General features: G+C 44.3%; 4 protein-coding genes and 1 pseudogene across 4 annotated transcripts in view; 1 reads left to right on the top strand and 4 right to left on the bottom strand.

Annotated features, from left to right (window-relative positions):
- Positions 1-4290: 4290 nt before the first annotated feature.
- On the bottom strand, positions 4291-4928 carry LOC131888443 (eukaryotic translation initiation factor 1A, X-chromosomal-like; annotated as a pseudogene).
- Positions 4929-5227: 299 nt separating this feature from the next.
- Positions 5228-5750, bottom strand: LOC131889471 (NEDD8-like). The gene is made up of 2 exons (XM_059238577.1): positions 5679-5750; positions 5228-5461 (listed from the first exon to the last, which is right to left on the bottom strand). The coding sequence occupies exons 1-2, from the start codon at positions 5748-5750 to the stop codon at positions 5228-5230; spliced, it is 306 nt and encodes a 101-aa protein (XP_059094560.1).
- A 1371-nt stretch (positions 5751-7121) lies between these two features.
- On the top strand, positions 7122-9904 carry LOC131887685 (methylmalonyl-CoA mutase, mitochondrial-like). Its single transcript, XM_059236332.1, has 3 exons — positions 7122-7671; positions 7767-7926; positions 8003-9904. The coding sequence occupies exons 1-3, from the start codon at positions 7220-7222 to the stop codon at positions 9665-9667; spliced, it is 2277 nt and encodes a 758-aa protein (XP_059092315.1). The 5' UTR covers positions 7122-7219; the 3' UTR covers positions 9668-9904.
- Positions 9905-10607: 703 nt separating this feature from the next.
- On the bottom strand, positions 10608-15002 carry LOC131887687 (uncharacterized; the record flags this gene model as incomplete). Its single annotated transcript, XM_059236333.1, is given in 2 exon segments — positions 10608-12105; positions 12190-15002. A coding segment is annotated over 1 exon segment (2084 nt), but the record flags the coding sequence as incomplete, so codon positions are not given.
- A 929-nt stretch (positions 15003-15931) lies between these two features.
- The window catches only part of LOC131887571 (uncharacterized), a 2216-nt gene continuing 995 nt past the window's right edge, over positions 15932-17152 (bottom strand). Inside the window, exons 3-4 of the mRNA XM_059236187.1 lie at positions 16182-17127; positions 15932-16104 (exon numbers count right to left, since the gene is read on the bottom strand). Coding sequence (XP_059092170.1) covers positions 16000-16104; positions 16182-17127 — 1051 coding nt within the window. The 3' untranslated portion in view covers positions 15932-15999. The remainder of the gene's footprint in view (positions 16105-16181; positions 17128-17152) is intronic.

Below are 17152 nucleotides of genomic sequence, written 5' to 3'. Positions count from 1 at the left end.
AAATTCCGGAAAAATGTTTCCTAGTTAGGAATCGGAAAATAGTTTATGATTTTTGTCCAAATAGTTTTTTAGGTTATAAAAATCAGCCAAAATAAGTTCCGAAAGCTTAAAATAAGTTTTAAAAGGTGAAGAAGAGTTTCTTATGGGTTTGTTTATTCAACTAATATGATGTTTTTTCAGGGCAACAAATTGCTTTATTATTGTTTTTCACGATCTTCTTGCTCTTTGAACTCAAAACTGTGGTCTTCTAGTCTTGCATATACATCAAGAAAAAAAATGAATTTTACGGTAATGCAGGCTCATATCTATAACTTATAAGTAAAAATCGCATTTTGAATCTCAATCACACCTCAATCTCAATTACGCCCATAGACATCGACTCAATCTAATATGGACAATGACAACGTTCATCAGAATAATTAGACGACACGATGACCAGCACGCACACTTAGCCTAGCACACACCGATAAAAAACAAGTGAAGATGTCAGCAAACAAAATTAATCAGTTAGTTTCCGAGTTTATTCTCATAGCTAAATGAGGTCAAACTAATACGGTGCAAATAACAAATGTAAAGAAAAAAGTTACTCATTTGTCAAAAAGGCGTATTTCTTCATTTTTAAGATTAAACTCCTTGCCATGTATATCTAATCATTAATCAGAATAATGATTAATTTATCTATTTACTAAACCTATAATGCATAGTCCTAGGCGTTCGAGCTCTGCATTGTTTTGTTGAAGCATTTCTATCAACATTGCAAGCACTTGCAAACTGGCCCAAGCTTGTTCCGCTTTTCAGATTGACTGGGATAATAAATGCTACGAATTCTACTTCAATTCCTTCCATTGCAGCTTTTGATATGAGCATTTCGAGGTTAATCTATATGTGTTGTTGGTTTAGGATTGAACTTGAGGAATGTTTGCGATCAACTATCGCCTGAATTTTTTGCGAGGATAGTTACTCTGTGGTTTTTAGTTTGTTGGTTGAGAGGAGATAGGTTTGCAAAGAGGTCGAACAAGTCAAAGATGTTTCACAAGGAACATCACAGGATTGAGAGAGCTCTCATATTGGGAGAGGCTAAAAAAGTTGGGACTGGTACAGCGTTCAGAGAAGGTACGAAAGGTACCTGATAAGTGTACGTCTTCAAAATTATCCATGAGCTTTGTCGCACCAAGGATTTAGGGTCAATTCTGGTGACCGTAGAGGCTTAATGTGCGTTTTGAGAGCACCTTCAAGCCCTCGAGAATCCAGGCTAGTTCGAACAATGAAGTCCACATCTCTTCTTTCTTGGGCTCCTTCATTGTTTAATTTGCTTCCCTCTAATATTCGTAGGGAATACGTAGGCCTGGTTGATCCGGTAAATTTCTTTCAAGTCTGACTTGGACCAATTTTTAGATAGCATTCCAGATTAACCCTACATTCAAGACTAGCTCGGTCTGCCAATTCAAATTCGTTGGTAGACCAAATATCACAAAAGATTGAAAGGTAGTAAAATAGACGAATTTTTTCCTTTCATTTTAATAGTACTGGGGATTACATTCCTTGTAGCGGTTAGAAAAGTCCGTGAACAAACCAAAAAAAAAAGAATTTTTGTGACATATTGTTTCAAACCTTAAACAATCTTTATCCCATCCAGGGTCCCAATCTTGATTCCTCAAATATAATGATGCAATACATTTTGAACAATTATGCCAAGGTTCAATGCCAAGGCTCATTATTGAAAAATGTTGACAAGAAATCTTCAAATGTTACGCATTAGGACTGTTTGAGTCAAAAAACTCCATTTCTTTTTAGAAGAATGGTCTGGATGGGGGTAAACCATAAAATATTGGTCATCTAAAATTTTAGTAAAAGTAATTGTAACGAGTAACGCTATTATATTTTTTTCGAGTAATGGTTATGTAATAAATTACTATTTTTGACTAATGTAACTGTAACTGTAATTCGTTCCTGTTATTGAGGAACGACTAATGCCCTGGAAGTAAGTTGTGATACAAAACTAAAAAAAAGTCTCATTTGAGTGTTGTTCTCTATGCACAAATATCTTGTAGTGATGGGATCAAATAATTTTCGAAATCAAGACTGCCAGAAAGCTAGGAAAGTCTAAGCACCACCCCTTCCATCATAAAGGTAAAAGGTTAGCTTTGGACAAAAAAGCAACCCTGGTTTAATCGAAGAAAAATCAGGGTACTCGTTGTGACTAACAACGGGTTTCCGATCTTCCGTAGTGATGCCATATGCCTGTAAAATATGAATTGGTAGCGATAGTCGCAACCTCCCGTGATTATCTATTTGATCCCATCAGTAATCTCTTGCCTCAATATCAGGATACTCTTTGCTTCAACAAGCCGGCAAATTGAGATGAATGACAAATCAGTCAATGCCTGTGCAGGTTGACTGATGTTTGTCTTAATCATAGATTAACTTCATATATAGATTCGATCAAGGGCGCTGCAATCGCATGGTTTTGGTTCTAGCTGTCGCTGGTCGGAAAAAAAGTTTCATTCGTAGTCAAGGCTTACTTAGGAAAACTATGGTGCAAATTTGAATCGTTGGACGGCTCGTCAAATTCAGAGTAGAAACCCCTAAAAAACTCCTTGTCAAGCAATTGCTCTCGTCCCAGCGCGCTCATAAAACGGGTTTGAGTAAGTTGTCCGACCACATTTTTAAGAACGAAAGTTTGAAGGGGTTAAAATGGGGCTCAAGTTAAAGTTTTTATCCATGTGTGGAAACACTTAACTGAACGGAAAGGAACAAGCCTGGGTTCAGGATGACCTCCAGAGGTGTCTGAGTTACCTGTTTACATATAGGCGCAATCATGTCGCCCACATTCAAGCACATTGTTGGGAGAATTGAAACGAAATTCCGAATGCCTTCATCATTGCGTTGCAATTTCAGATACATTTTGTTACACTTTCCAGATTTTCGAGATGCGTTGCTAAACAAGGGCAATCAATGGGGAGTACATGATTTTCTCTACTAATGTCCAAATCTTTTTTTGACATGTTACGTGTATTATGCCCTAAAAAACATTCTATCCTGTATAATTTTAAGATTCAAAAGAATTAAGATTGAAGAGGAATAACAACGTTTCATGATCATAATTCAACTTGCCTGAAGCGAGATTTAACGAAATATCTTTGTCCTTTTCCACCAGCGTCAGCTGACCTGAAACATGCTCATGCCGGTATAGCTCCTGTTGAACTTAAGCATTCTAGTTATGGTTTTCTATGGTCTTAATTCTTCCCTCATTGCCTAAAATCAGGGTGCCGCACTACCCTTTCCTTGAATTTCGTTTACTTCACATAACCGAGAGTCGCAATAAAGATTATTATTAATTGAGAACACAAAGGGGTTTCAACATATTTGATGCTTTTGAAGTTCATATGGAGTAAAGCTTAACCAATGATAATTGGTTAGCTTTACGTTTTTCAGATTCGAAAGTAACATGTGAATGATAACGGAGCTTAGTTATTAAAGGAACGGATTAGTAATGAAAGATGTTAACATCTGGCTCAATGATGCCTACTACTGTCGAAATTGAATAATCTTAAAAAGGGGCAGTTTGAAGGAAGGGTCTGATGTTAATAGCCATTGAACCGTGAATGTTTTGGAGGGAAATTGTTCATGTACCAACAGACATTTTGCCAAAGGTGAGGAAAATCACAGGGCGAGTTGAATTTGCAACGGTTTTGCTGCTATAATATATTGTATGGGGACGTTTAGGCAAGCTCTGGCAGCCTGCAGTGGAGGTCGTTTGTTTGCTGGTACCAGTGTCAGTGATGCAAGTTTGGGGCTTCAAGCACGTTTTTGTGAACATGACCCTTATTTCATATGGCTATTTGAGGAAAGGTCAGCTTCGTTAAAAACCAGTTTGAAACGCCAACTTTGCATCACTGCCACTGGCAAGCAAGTTTGTTTGTTGGTACCAGCGCTCGCCGAAATGTCCGACTAGCTTTTCAATTGAAGCCCTTGGTTCGATCACGGACCAGCCTCGTCCAAGCTTCTTTGTAGTGTTTAAATTATAGCATGAATTGCTGCCGTAACAACTTGTATGGGCGAACCGCGGTCATTCCCGAGGGTGAGGTAATATTTGAAGTCGGCTCTGATGACTGGGCGGGAACATCCTCTAATTGGGACACCTATCAGATGGCAGGCAGAGCGATAGCTGTAATCTGACTCCGTATCAACAAAGCCATGCAGCTGATTGACAAAGCAACCCCTATCGTTACGTTATGGATCTTAACAACAAACCATTACTAGCTTCATTAATGAGTTAATGAACAAGAATAAAATTTTGTGGTAAATCATGTTTCAAAGTTCCTCGTTTATATATCATCAATTCCTCCAATGTCATTTTCTTCTTCACTGGAATCCACATCGTCGAATTCAATTTCGTCATCGTAGCCTTCCTCACCAAAGGTGACGGTTTCGTTGATCTTGACATGTTCAGGGAATTCTCCGTAGGACTTCAAATTCCTGGCTTCATCGGCGGTAGTACTTCAGAATGACGTCGGCCTTAGCGTCCTGGTAGTCTCGAAGTCCCACCAGAACGATATCGGATTGATTGATCCAGACCTTCTTGCGCAGCTGCCTCGAATGTGGCACAATCGCTTGACTCCGTCGAAGCACATGGCCTCAAGGCGGACCATTGCCCAACATTTTAGTCACTTGGGCGTATTCTTGACCGTCTTCTCGGAACACAGACTCACGCTTGAGCCCCTCATTTTTCGTTCTTTCCACGGCGGCGATTTTTGCCTCCTTTTCCCTTTATCTTCGGCATCGTGAAAGGGTAGGAGGAATAAACACTAGGAAGTCTTTATCCAATGGATTGATTAAAAAAAAAGAGCCTAAACACAAAAACAAAAGTTTCTCCTCAATCGTCGTGACGGTTTCCAGCTGTTACGTTAGAAGCCTTAGCGTCGCAAGCAACAATCTTAACACGGTCGATTTTGGCCAGTTCGGATACTTCTCGGAATTCCACGTCGTTTAGCATAAAAGTCCAAACGTTGTCACAAAAGCGATATGTGTTGAGTTTTTCCGCTTTAAAATTGAGCTTGTTCTTGACACGTGTACTCAATGCTGTATTAATGGATCGATCAAACTGAACGAGAACTTGCAAAGCGAGATTGGCGAGAGGAGCTGCAATTGCATCAATTCGTCCAGAGCTTCTTGAAGGGTGTGTCCTAGTGTGGTGTTGCGGTACAACTGATACGACATCCTCGGATCAGCACATAGCTGTTCTTCCGCCTCGAAGAGCCAAAACCAGATGAAGTACGGAACCGCCTTGGACTTTGTAATCAGCCGCCGTCTTTTCGTCGTTCATCTGCTTACCGGAGAAAATGAGTCGCTGTTGTGGGGGAGGGATGCCTTCTTTCTCTTCAACACGCTCCTTGTATCGTTCAACCTTGTCAGTGGGCTCGATGTCGATCTCAATCTCTTTACCAGTCAAGGTTTTCACCTTAATCAACATGGCGACACATCAGTGAAGAAACGCAAGCTGCAGAGACAAAATAAGTAAGCGCATACCATGATGAATCATTCTTTCATTCTTCATCAACAATGACTCTCACAGTTACGCCATGTTGAGGCACTACCAAAGAACCTGACTCAATTCTAGAATTTCTCTCGAGTCTTCGGGGTTTTAGAGCACCTATAAACTCGGGACAATCACTTACCTTTGGGGTGGACAAGATTTTCCACGATTCTTCCTCGGATTGGGGTCTTTTCAAGCCACGCAACGGAATCATGGACGACTCTGATGATCGTGCAGGGACGAAGGCGACACACCGACGAAGGAAGGGAAGCGACGAAGGCAACGAACGAGCCAAGGGTTGACCCAACCTTGGCCACGGTGCGAACGGCAGCCGGCAGAAGAAAGAGAACAAGGCAGCTGAAAGGAAATACTCAGGGTGGCCAAAGACTTTGGCTGACGCAGAAGTATGCAAACATGAGAAATGTTAGTCCCGACGTTTTGGAGCTCAAGATGGAATCTTCTGCATTGAAGATAAAATGCAGAAGAATGATAGTTGCCAATAACGTGATCTAAATGCAAAAGAGGACGAGGAGGTAGGCTTCAATTGATAGTGTTTGTAGTTGGCTATCGGCATGTCTGATCTTTAGGCGGGAATGGCTTAGGCTGAATGATATCCTATAGGCCTGCGGCAGCCTCATACCGTGGCGTGACCATATCCACGCCAAGAGCTCATTTTTACTCTGTCAGTCTGGATAGAAAATGTCGACCCACTTAAAACATGCAAATAAATAGCGGAAAACAGCATATTTCTAGAGTCTGAGTATTGAGAATTCTGTTTTGATCGAGCTTGGGTGGCTCAATATTCTCGTTAAGATGGATGTCTTCAATGCCCATTAAATAAGAAGAGCATTTATGGGTTACTCAAAATGAGCATCACCAGACCGAGAGCTTCCATCGATCTCTTTCACACGCATAGGGATGTCAAGTAAAGGAAATTCAAGGAAAAATGTGGTACGGCACCCCTGATTTTGGGCATTTTGAGGAGGGAGAACTAAGACACACATCACAGTCAACTCGCACCATTCGCCCATTGAATTTTCAATAATTGAGTGATTTTGAGCGAGTTTGTGTTACAAAACCCTCCTAAATGAGCATATTTGGTGTTAATCAGTGAACGCACTATCAAATTGGCTCAATACAACAATGCTAATTGCTTAGACAAGCTTGTTAAAATGGAAAAAATGTCAAAATCCAATGCATGCACAGTGGGGTTTGGCTGGGCATGTTGTCTTTGATTTTACTCCATGGAATGACGTCAGTTGTCCATGAACGCGTTTAGTTGACTAGCCCTATTGGGAATTGAGAGATCCAGCACTGATGTCACTAATTCTATTACAAGTCGATAAAGCAACAGGACGAGTCAAATCCAGCAGCAACGAGCTGGGATGACAATGACCGTGATAACTGGTAAATCAATTGCCCTTTTCGTTTTTCGAAAATCTGTGGTTTCATGAAGGTCACGAGCAAAAGAGCCGACGAAACCAAAAGGAAGTCTAAATAGGTTGTTCATATTTCCGCGGAACACTCGTCTATATCGCCCACTCAACCTTAGGAGCGGTAACGTGTACGTATATCGGAGATGAGGACTGAAACGAGTTTTGAGGTTCCATGACGTCATTTGTCTTGTTTTGGTTGCCCTTGGACATCTAACTTCGCCATAACAGAATTACATAATTAAGGTCAATGTTGCGACTCCGTGGATCACATCGCCTCTTGGGACAAGCCTATCATGGCGAGGCTCTCTTCTCCCTTGGCCGTGGAGGCGGATGGACCGCCCTTGCCTCCATGTCGTCCCAGTCGAGCGAAGTGGACTTGGATCCCAAATGGAAGACTATGGCCCAAAAGCAAATGAAAGGCAAAGACCCATCGTCTCTGGTATGGCACACGGCCGAAGGCATTGCCGTCAAGCCCCTGTACACGGCTCAAGATGTGGCGTCCATTCCGTTGGATGAGCTGCCCGGCGAATATCCGTACACGCGAGGCCCCTACCCCACCATGTATGCCCAGAGGCCTTGGACCATTCGACAATATGCCGGATTCTCCACCGTCGAGAAGAGCAATGCTTTCTACAAAGCCAATATCAAGGCTGGACAACAGGGACTGAGTGTGGCCTTTGATTTGGCCACACATTGTGGGTAGGTAGCTCATTAGGCTTAAGGGAAGGGTCCATTCATTGCCTCAAACAGAATAGTAAATGCTAACCAGCGGCATTGTGAACTTGCGATCCCAGGTATGACTCGGATAACGATCGAGTTCGAGGGGATGTGGGAATGGCGGGCGTGGCCATTGATTCCATCGAAGACATGAAGATTCTCTTTGATGACATTCCTTTGGATAAGATGTCAGTCTCGATGACCATGAATGGAGCGGTCATTCCTGTTATGGCCATGGTAGGTTGAATTGAAAGGGAAATGACGACGAACATATTGCGCACTCACAGGAGATTTTTCTATGCCCTTTTTCTAGTTCATCACGGCTGCCGAAGAACAAGGTGTCAAGCAGGAGTTGCTTTCGGGCACTATCCAGAACGATATTCTCAAAGAATTCATGGTGAGAAACACGTATATTTACCCACCCGAGCCCAGTATGAGGATCATCGGTGACATTTTTGCTTACACGTCCAAGCACATGCCCAAGTTCAATAGCATTTCCATATCGGGTTACCATATCCAAGAAGCTGGCGCTAATGCCACGTTGGAAATGGCTTTCACGATTGCCGATGGGATTGAATATTGTCGCACTGGCATTGAAGCCGGGTTAGATATTGACTCGTTTGCCCCTCGCCTCTCGTTCTTTTGGGGAGTGGGAATGAACTTTTACATGGAAATAGCCAAATTCCGGGCTGCCCGGAGACTATGGGCTCATCTGGTGCAAGAGAACTTCAACCCCAAGAACCCGAAGTCCACCATGCTGAGGACTCATAGTCAGACCTCGGGATGGTCACTCACGGAGCAAGATCCTTACAACAATATCATGCGTACTTGCATCGAAGGCATGGCTGCCGTATTTGGTGGGACTCAATCGTTGCATACCAACTCTTTCGATGAAGCTTTAGCTTTGCCCTCGGTGTTTTCTGCTCGACTCGCGAGGAACACGCAACTGATTCTTCAGGAAGAAACGGGAATCACTAAAGTAATCGACCCTTGGGCCGGATCATACATGATCGAATCACTCACTCAGGAGGTCTATGATGAAGCCAGGAAGATTATTGATGAGGTGGAAGGCATGGGAGGCATGGCCAAGGCAGTGGCCTCTGGTTGGCCCAAGTTAAAAATCGAGGAATGTGCGGCCAAGCGGCAAGCCAATATCGATAGTGGAAAGGAAGTCTTAGTTGGAGTAAACAAGTACGTCTTGGACAAACAGGACGATTTTGAAGTTCTATCCATTGACAATGAAGAAGTGAGGGCCAGTCAAATTGCCCGCTTGGACAAAATCAGATCGTCTCGCGACAACCAAAAAGCCCAAGATTGTTTGGAGGCTCTTCGTGAGGTAGCAGCCAAGGAAAAGGAGGGAAATCTGCTTGAGTTGGCCATACATTGTGCCCGTGCTCGTTGCACAGTTGGAGAGATCACTCAGGCAATGGAAAAGGAGTATGGGCGTCATGTCGCCAATGATCGTTTGGTATCTGGGGCCTACCGAACGGAATATGGAGAAGCCGAGGAGATCCAGGCCGTTACCAACAAGATCGATGAGTTCGTTCAGGATGAGGGTCGGCGCCCGAGAATTCTCGTGGCCAAAATGGGCCAAGATGGACATGATCGTGGGGCAAAAGTGATAGCCACTGGTTTTTCTGATTTAGGCTTTGACGTGGATGTGGGGCCTTTGTTTCAAACTCCCGAGGAAGTTGCCCAACAAGCTATTGACAGCGATGTACACGTGATTGGCGTGAGCTCATTGGCTGCCGGTCATCGTGCCTTGGTTCCGGATTTAGTGAAATGCCTGGCCAAAATGAACCGACCGGACATTATCGTGATTTGTGGCGGCGTGATTCCTCCGCAAGATTACGAGTTTCTTTTCAAATCAGGGGCCAGTGCCATTTTTGGTCCCGGCACCAAGCTTCCCATTGCTGCGCTTCAAGTACTCAATGTCATATGTACTCATTTAGATGAGGGAAAGAAGGTGCAGAATTGAAATGACAGGAATTTGCTCCCTCCAGATCGGGTTTGACGTTGTTCGTTAAATATTTTCTCCTGAATTCTGTGGAAACGAGCTTGAAAGCATTGACTTCGACTGAAAACATCACTGTGATTTTTGTGCTCCATACAGAGGTACCAGTGTAGAGAATTTATTGTCAGTAGAACACGTGAGTATATATATATGTTATAGATATAGATTCCAATTAATATTTCAACTATCACAACAATTGGATCAACGAGTATCCCGTTTGTTTCCTGGGCGCCATACAAACTCCAATTTGTAAAGTGATGGATGTTTGTCAAATTTGCATGGGTAACTACGTTTTTTTTTAGACACCGAGGACTAAATTTCACTTTGAGCATATTTCGCTTCTTTGAATCCATTTAAAGGAGCACAATGACGACGACATCAATGACGGAGATCATGAAAAAGTTGCATGCCTATTTTTGGGTCGAAAAAAATTGAACTAGTTCTTCCTCACTCTCCTTAGTGGTTCATTGATTAAGTTCTGATTTGGCGTGTGATCGGAAGGGGGGCGCAGTCTCAAGACTTGTTTCGTTCATCCTCGCATATGTCCAACCATTTGTTCACCAAATCCAGATCATCGGAGAACGGAGAGGAAATGACCGTGACCATGGTGGAAGAAGCTAGATTATGCCCTTCATTCAGACACGGGTCTTCACTTTGGTCCAGAAGTGCGTTCTCTTCGATGTCGATCTCAGTCTTGATTGGGTAGGTTTCCGGGTCGAAAGGGATCTCCATGAAATCCAACTCATCTTCGTAATCCAAAGTATTGAGATCAAGAGATATGCCATGAGAAATCGGAGTATGGGTTGGTGCTGGTGCAGGAGGAGGAAGAGGAGGAGCTGGAGTACGAGTCGGTTTTGGAGCCGGAGTTGGAGATGAAGTAGGAGCAGAGGTTGAGGCGGGAGCCGGGGGAGGATGAGCGGTCCGCATTGTGTTTTGTTGTTGAGCTTTGACTTCGGGAAGAGGAGATTTCATTTCTCGCTTAATGGTCCTGTTTACAATGGGTGGCAAGGCCGACGGAGTGGCGATCTTCGTCACAAGATTCGGAAGGGGTGTGTTGAACTTGTCAGGCTCATCTCGCACAGAAGAAATCGGGAGTGGGGTTTGAGGAAGTACAACCTTGATTTGGGTCATCGTCGGGAGTTTGGATGTGGCTACCATCGACGGGGGAGTCTTACTGGATATCAAAGTGTTTAGGGGAAGGGGCTTTAAAGAGAGCATGTTGGTAGAGATTGGGGTTACCGGGCTATGGTTGTTATTGAGACTAATGTCCATTGGCTCGGCCTTCATAGAAGTCACCGGAAGAGTAAGCCGAGTCAACGAAGCAGAGCTCGTCGCATTAATGGAGGTCTGACATATCATCGCGGAGTGCGATGTTTCTTTTTGTAAAAGAGATGAGAGTAAGTGTCGAATATTGGGAGGAAGCACGCGATTCAAAGGTCCAACTGCCTCCGAGGAGCGTCCAGTTGAATAGGTGTAGACACTCCCATCGCTGGAATTGCCATTCTCTTGCTCAGGGCTTGATGCCGTTGAGGAATGCGTGCTCCCTGTGGATCCAGACCGCACGATTGTGGGACGAGGTCCACCTGTGATGGGTCGGAGGATGGGTACAGACGGCAATTGGATTAAGTTCTGCACGGGAGTCATGCTGGATTTGCTTGAGCTCTTCACTTCGACGATGGGCGTGGAGTTAGTCTTAAAGATTGGAGCCGCACTTTTCGTGGCCACCACGTCAACGTTGATTGTATCAGGCGATGACGGGGTCAATTTGGTGGATTTCAGTTTGGCAGTGGGTGATGGTGACGGCGAGGGTGATGACGTCCCCGAGTTGTGAGCTCGTTTCAAGGGGGCTTTCAAGTTGTGCGACGACGACAAATGGTTGTTATTCATGCGATCGCGAATATGCTTCTCCCACACTGGGACCACCACATCCGGATTAGGACAATTTCGCGACGGACAACCCAATGAGAAATGTTTGTAACAAACGTTGATATAGTACCCGGGATCTTTGAGCCCGATGGCTCCGCACCAAGAAGCGAATTTGGATCGAGTCTCTTTGCGCGTGGTGAAGATGTCTGGAGCTGGACAACGGCAAGGTCGAACGATCTCGCAGCGAGTACAAAATTCGGCCAGAAACGTCTCTTGTTCTTTTTTGATCAGTTCAGTGGTGGACAAGCAACCGGGAACAGAGCAAAATTTCTGGCGAGGCATCCTCAACAAACTCTTGAAGAATTCATTTCAATAACATGTCCCTCCGACCGACGAACAACGATGACATATTGCAGCAGGGAGAAGCGTTAAGGTCTCGATGAATAGCACAAATTAGCTAAAGATGGGAGTGAGGTCCATTTTAGAAAACGAATGAGGACGCTGTATTTTATCCACGAGCGAGCGTGCGTGCGATCCTGAATGGATGAATGAAAAAAATGGAGGTCAATCGATTTGCGGACCCTGTTCCCTGTTTTCACCTTGGTAAATGATCCACTTACAAGATTCTTCTGAGCCGTTTTCTACCCGTTTAGTCCGATCAGGTTTCCACTGAGTTTGTAATATTTTCCAAAAATTCTACCAGAATCCAGATTCCTTTCTCCCTCAGTGAAAGAGTAGTGAAGGAAGTGCTTGAATTGCAGTATCGATCCGAAGAAAAGAGCGAGAAAGAGAGAGAGAGAGAAACAGCCAAAAGGAGGCCAGAGAGGTACGACTAGTTCGTGAGCTGTGAAAGAAGGAGAGAGGCCTTCCTTCGTAGCTCGTTCTTGTTCCATCCAGCGAGCGAGCCGTCAGTTCCATCTCGATCGTGAAGAAAATCCCTCGCCCTTCTAGCTTGCAGGGCCGTGGCCTTGAAGGCTCTCCAACTTTCTCTTACACAATCTGCTTTGGAATAACAGAGTACGGGTGGAACCGAGGAGTGAAGGGAAAGAGAGGAAGGAATCCATCCATCCATCTCTCTGTCTCTTCGTCTACCCGTCCGTTCATTGGTTCGTAGTCACTTGCCCGCGAACTCACGGAAAAGAATAAACCAACAAACGAAAGATGAAACGGACGCACAAGTTTTGGCCAAGTCTAGGGCCAAGGAAATGACGTCGAATTGAGGTCGTCAGAGTTGCCGGGCAGAGCAGAAGCCAACCTGCTTGAAAAATATTTTATTGTTTAGCACTTTTTACCGGTCCAATTGCATGCACGTTCGTTGTTGAGCAACTTTTTCTGGAAATAGACAGGTTTTATTTCCCAAACCGGAGACGGTCGGCTGGTTCAATGTCGAAAAGATGCAAATTAGGCATAATTCTCTTCCGAAACCTTTCCTTCATAGATTGGCTGGTCCGGTCCGGTAAAATGTTTCTTGCTTCCATCAATTTCCACAACGTATTGCCGCCCACTTCTCCAAATCGTCGATTTTCAACAATAAAATCGATGATTTTCTGGTCTTCATTCCGCGTAAAAAAGTGGCCAGCTTGATTTTGGATTGCCCTCGATTCGTCCAGATTGACTTTCTTGGGATCCGCTTTCTTTAGATCTGCCCGCTTATATTTTGGCTCGATGTACTTTATGTAGCGAGTTTTCATAGATTGCCAGGTTCGGCCGGGCAAAAGATCTCGTCTTTCCAAGGCTACCCATATGCTTCGTCCATTTCGCCGATCGTACAACCCATGATTAGCTACGAAGTCTATCAACTTTTGGTCTTCTTCTTTGGTGTAACTATTGCTTGATCCATGGCTGGACACTGACGATTGAGGATCAACATTACCTCTCGCGGTAGAAATTCTGGCTGATTGGCGCGAAACGGACTTTGACAAGCCAGAACTAGATTTGACTGGCGAGGACCTGCGCGGATTTGTCGTGCCAGCGAGGATGACGCCACTTTCAAACTCATCAAAAGTCGGCGTTTTATTATCGAAAAGCTTCTGCCTTTTGCCCTTGGATCGGGTATTGTGGTTGGCATTTTCTTGGGACTTCCGTTGGGATAAGGAGACTTCTTGGTTTTTGGTGGTGCCAGCCGACCCACAAGCAACATTGATGGACTGCATCGTGGTTTGACCTTCGGAATTCTGCGTCTGCCTGGGTCTCATTTTGCTTTTTGCCTTTGAGCTATCCGCGGACTCGGTTTCGTCGGATTCTCGGGCGTCTCTTTCAGGATGTGCTTGCTCAATATCAGGTGGTCGGATGCCGCCTTCAGGTTGTACTGATTCGTTTCTAGTCTCTTCTGTCTCTTCGTCTTCGCTACCGATGACCCAATCGCGTTGTTTGGCACGGCGAAATCGGGCAATTTGAGGGGAAGCTAAATCATATATTTCTATCCGGGGAACGATTTCCTCCAGAAAATGTCGTTTCATTGCACGCCAGGCATGAGAGTTCCAACACAAGTTGGCTTTTTTCATCTCACGCCACAACGAATCTCTCTTCAATTGAGAGTACTTTTTGTTTTTAACAATGTAATAAACCATGAATTGCTCTTCTTCGTGGGTGAACTGGTTCTTAGTCTGACTTATTTCAGTCACGGTCACTTGATTCTCATTCTGGTTTTGCTCTTTGTCCGGGTCTTGATCCGGTTCATCCTCTAGTTCTTCGCTTTCGTCATCGTTAACAACATCTCCATCCATGGCTCGCCGAAATCGAATAATTTGAGATTGCTTCAATTGGAAGTTCTGGATTTGGGGCATGATTTGCTTTCTGAAATGCTCCTTCATGGATTGCCACGAATGATGACCACCACACACCCGGTCGATCTCCATTTGGACCCATAATTGTCGACCCTTTACGTTAGAATATCGCTTTTGCAGCTTAATGTAATCCAAGATGGCTTGTTGATCTTGACGTGTGTAGGTCTGTCTTCCGCCATGGTTGTGTATTTCCGATCGCTTTTGTTCCATTTCCCTGAGAAAAGACCGGTCATTACGACCCTCTTCACCTTGATCTGACCCAGGATTGGGCGCCCGCACGAGATCGCTCCACTTTGAACGGCCCATAAGAATGTCTAGCGGGTCGTAGTCCTCGAAAAAGGAGGGCTGGTTCATACGAAAGTCGCTCATATTGGGCAAAATGCGGCCGGCATCGACACAAGCCTTGATGAATCTATGATCAAAGATATCCGTGTCCTGACCCAAAACCAACTTGCCCGGCTCGCTCAGACGAATGCGATGATCAGCTTGGTCTGACATTCTCGGGTCATAGAGCGTTCCTCCATGTTTTTGAATCAGATTTCGAACGAGAGCGCGGGTGGGACTGGCGCTCATAGCGAAGGCACAAGGCAGAACCACGGGCCGGGTGAAGAGGGTCATCAAGGTCACAGGGACCGTGGGGCCGAGGTAATCTGGTCTATCTTGACTCATCGTGATGAAGAAAGCCCGCAGACAAAGGTAGCAACAATTTAACGATGATCAAAAATGGATTGCTGGATTGCTTGCTTAAATCAAATGCATCACTACAAAAGAATGCTTTTGGCGGGGAACGAAGAAGGATGAAATTCGACAGATATTTGTCGGCAACATCTCGACAGGGTGACCAATGGGTAGGCGAAAACTTTCCTTGAACTATCACCGTTCGTTTTCAAACAGATGGGTTGGTGTTTATTGTTAAAGGTACGCTATTGAATCTACCTCATTTTTTTCCGAGTCACTACCTTCACATGAATAAGATTTGACACCAAAATGTCAGCAAAATGCGATTTCAAGGCCACAAATAGCTAATAGTAATTAGTGTCGAAGCCTTTTTGTCACAAATGTTGAGTTCTGGGTACAGTGTGCAGCATGATCCACTCCTATGAACAGGAAAGTGGGTTAATGGGTATTCCTCCCCTGAAAATTAGTTAAGCTGCGTGGAAGTAGTCCGAAAAAACAGCATTTGTATCAAACCTAACATCTTGGCTGGGCGCTACTTAAAGTTTCTACACACTACATGTCTTTTCCACAACGTTGCCTTCAGGGAAGGTTTTTGGAAAGACTGGCCAACATAACAGTAAAGTGTTAACTACGTAAAATAGAGCTCCTCTTTATCTTTAGGGGTTGAAAAAGGCTAGGAATCAATGTTTTTGGGGGTTGGGTTGGAAATGCCCTTTGTGTGAGTTTGAGAATAACGGTTCTATTTCCTCGAAAAAGGGAGAATTACACGGAGTTAATTTCATGTCATTTTTTATCTCATTGCTCGGACAGTAGTAAGTGAGGCCGGTGTGAACAGTGGCAATTCTAGTGGGAGATGTTGAGGTTTCGATTCCTTTTACATTACTTCACTATCTTCTGATACTGAGCATTTCACGTCACAGCTTTATTAGGTGAATCACATTTGTCATTGCATTAATGGTAAATTAACTAGGGGTCAAGACAGTTGTCATCTGATGAGTAAAATCCCGGACCTCGAGTTGATTGGTTGGCCTTTGATTTCTTCAAGGCCATTTTAATCTTAGCAGAGTTGCGCTGAAAAATAAATGAACTCGTTATCGAAAAAGGGAAAAATAATCAATTCACTTCTCCAGATAATCCATTTGTCATACCTTAGTGATGTTCGCCATTTGTGTGATGGTTTTGCCAAAGGCCATGTCGGTTTCAAATGCATATTCCGGCCTCAGATCAGACTTCCGTGACATAGTACTACGATTCCGTAGATTGTATGAGTGCGTGGTTTCGTTCAAGGAAGGTGATGGAGTCACGCTTCGACTTCGAGAGCTTTGGGAGCTTCGGGGCGGTGCCTTAGGTATGCATTGAGGAGACCTATCTGGCACATGTGATGATATATTGGATAAAAGACTAAGCCCCAATTCAAGCCCAGCCTCATCATCTTCACAAGATGACACTTCACTTAGATCGGGATGGAAGTCCGATCTCCCAAACCAGGTCTGATCGGTTTGTGTCGAATTGAAGCTCATGGTATCATCATCATCATCGTCCTCGTCCTCACAGTTACTGTCATCGTCGTTCTCGCTTCGATCGGCCCAATTTCCGGGATCCGTGAAATTTCCCGTAAATGGATCTTCCAACAATGGTCCGTTTCCATCGAGCACATCCTTGGGTTGAGGTGGTTTCGAATATCGATTAGCCACATGAATAGTTTCCATATTAAGCTTTAAGTCGGCGTTCTGTTTCCGGATATCTTCCAATATTTTGTTGTTCACTACATTGTAGTCCACGTAGTTAACAGCCACGTATCCTGTGAGGCAAACGCAAAGGAAGACAACCAGTTTCCGCATTAACCAAATCCGGAAGTAAATAGTCTCCGGGAGGTCTTCAATATCGCCAACTGGTTCACTTCCATCTTGGAGACTGAGGTTACACACAAGCCGATCCATTAGGAAATTTAGCGAGAGGACACAATAAAGCAATAGACGAGCATCGGAAGTGCGTCTGGTGGCTGTACCTAAATAGACCACTAGCAGACAAGAGCCGTAGAAGACCACGGAGTAAAGCCAAGATACCTCGTTGACCACCAGATTCTGGAGCTTGCTTAGACGTTCAAAGATCTCAAATA

This window comes from Tigriopus californicus, chromosome 10 (assembly GCF_007210705.1).
Source record: "Tigriopus californicus strain San Diego chromosome 10, Tcal_SD_v2.1, whole genome shotgun sequence".
Lineage (NCBI taxonomy): Eukaryota > Metazoa > Arthropoda > Copepoda > Harpacticoida > Harpacticidae > Tigriopus > Tigriopus californicus.
Note: the sequence above shows the minus strand (reverse complement) of the source record. Positions and strands in the feature narration are given on the sequence as shown.

Coding starts and splice junctions, on each gene's coding strand:
- LOC131889471 (XM_059238577.1), bottom strand. CDS start 5,750: ATGATTCCGTTGCGTGGCTTGAAAAGACCCCAATCCGAGGAAGAATCG. Junction 5,462..5,678: donor AAATCTTGTCCACCCCAAAG/GTAAGTGATTGT, acceptor ATGTTGATTAAG/GTGAAAACCTTGACTGGTAA.
- LOC131887685 (XM_059236332.1), top strand. CDS start 7,220: ATGTTGCGACTCCGTGGATCACATCGCCTCTTGGGACAAGCCTATCAT. Junction 7,672..7,766: donor GATTTGGCCACACATTGTGG/GTAGGTAGCTCA, acceptor TTGCGATCCCAG/GTATGACTCGGATAACGATC. Junction 7,927..8,002: donor TCATTCCTGTTATGGCCATG/GTAGGTTGAATT, acceptor CCCTTTTTCTAG/TTCATCACGGCTGCCGAAGA.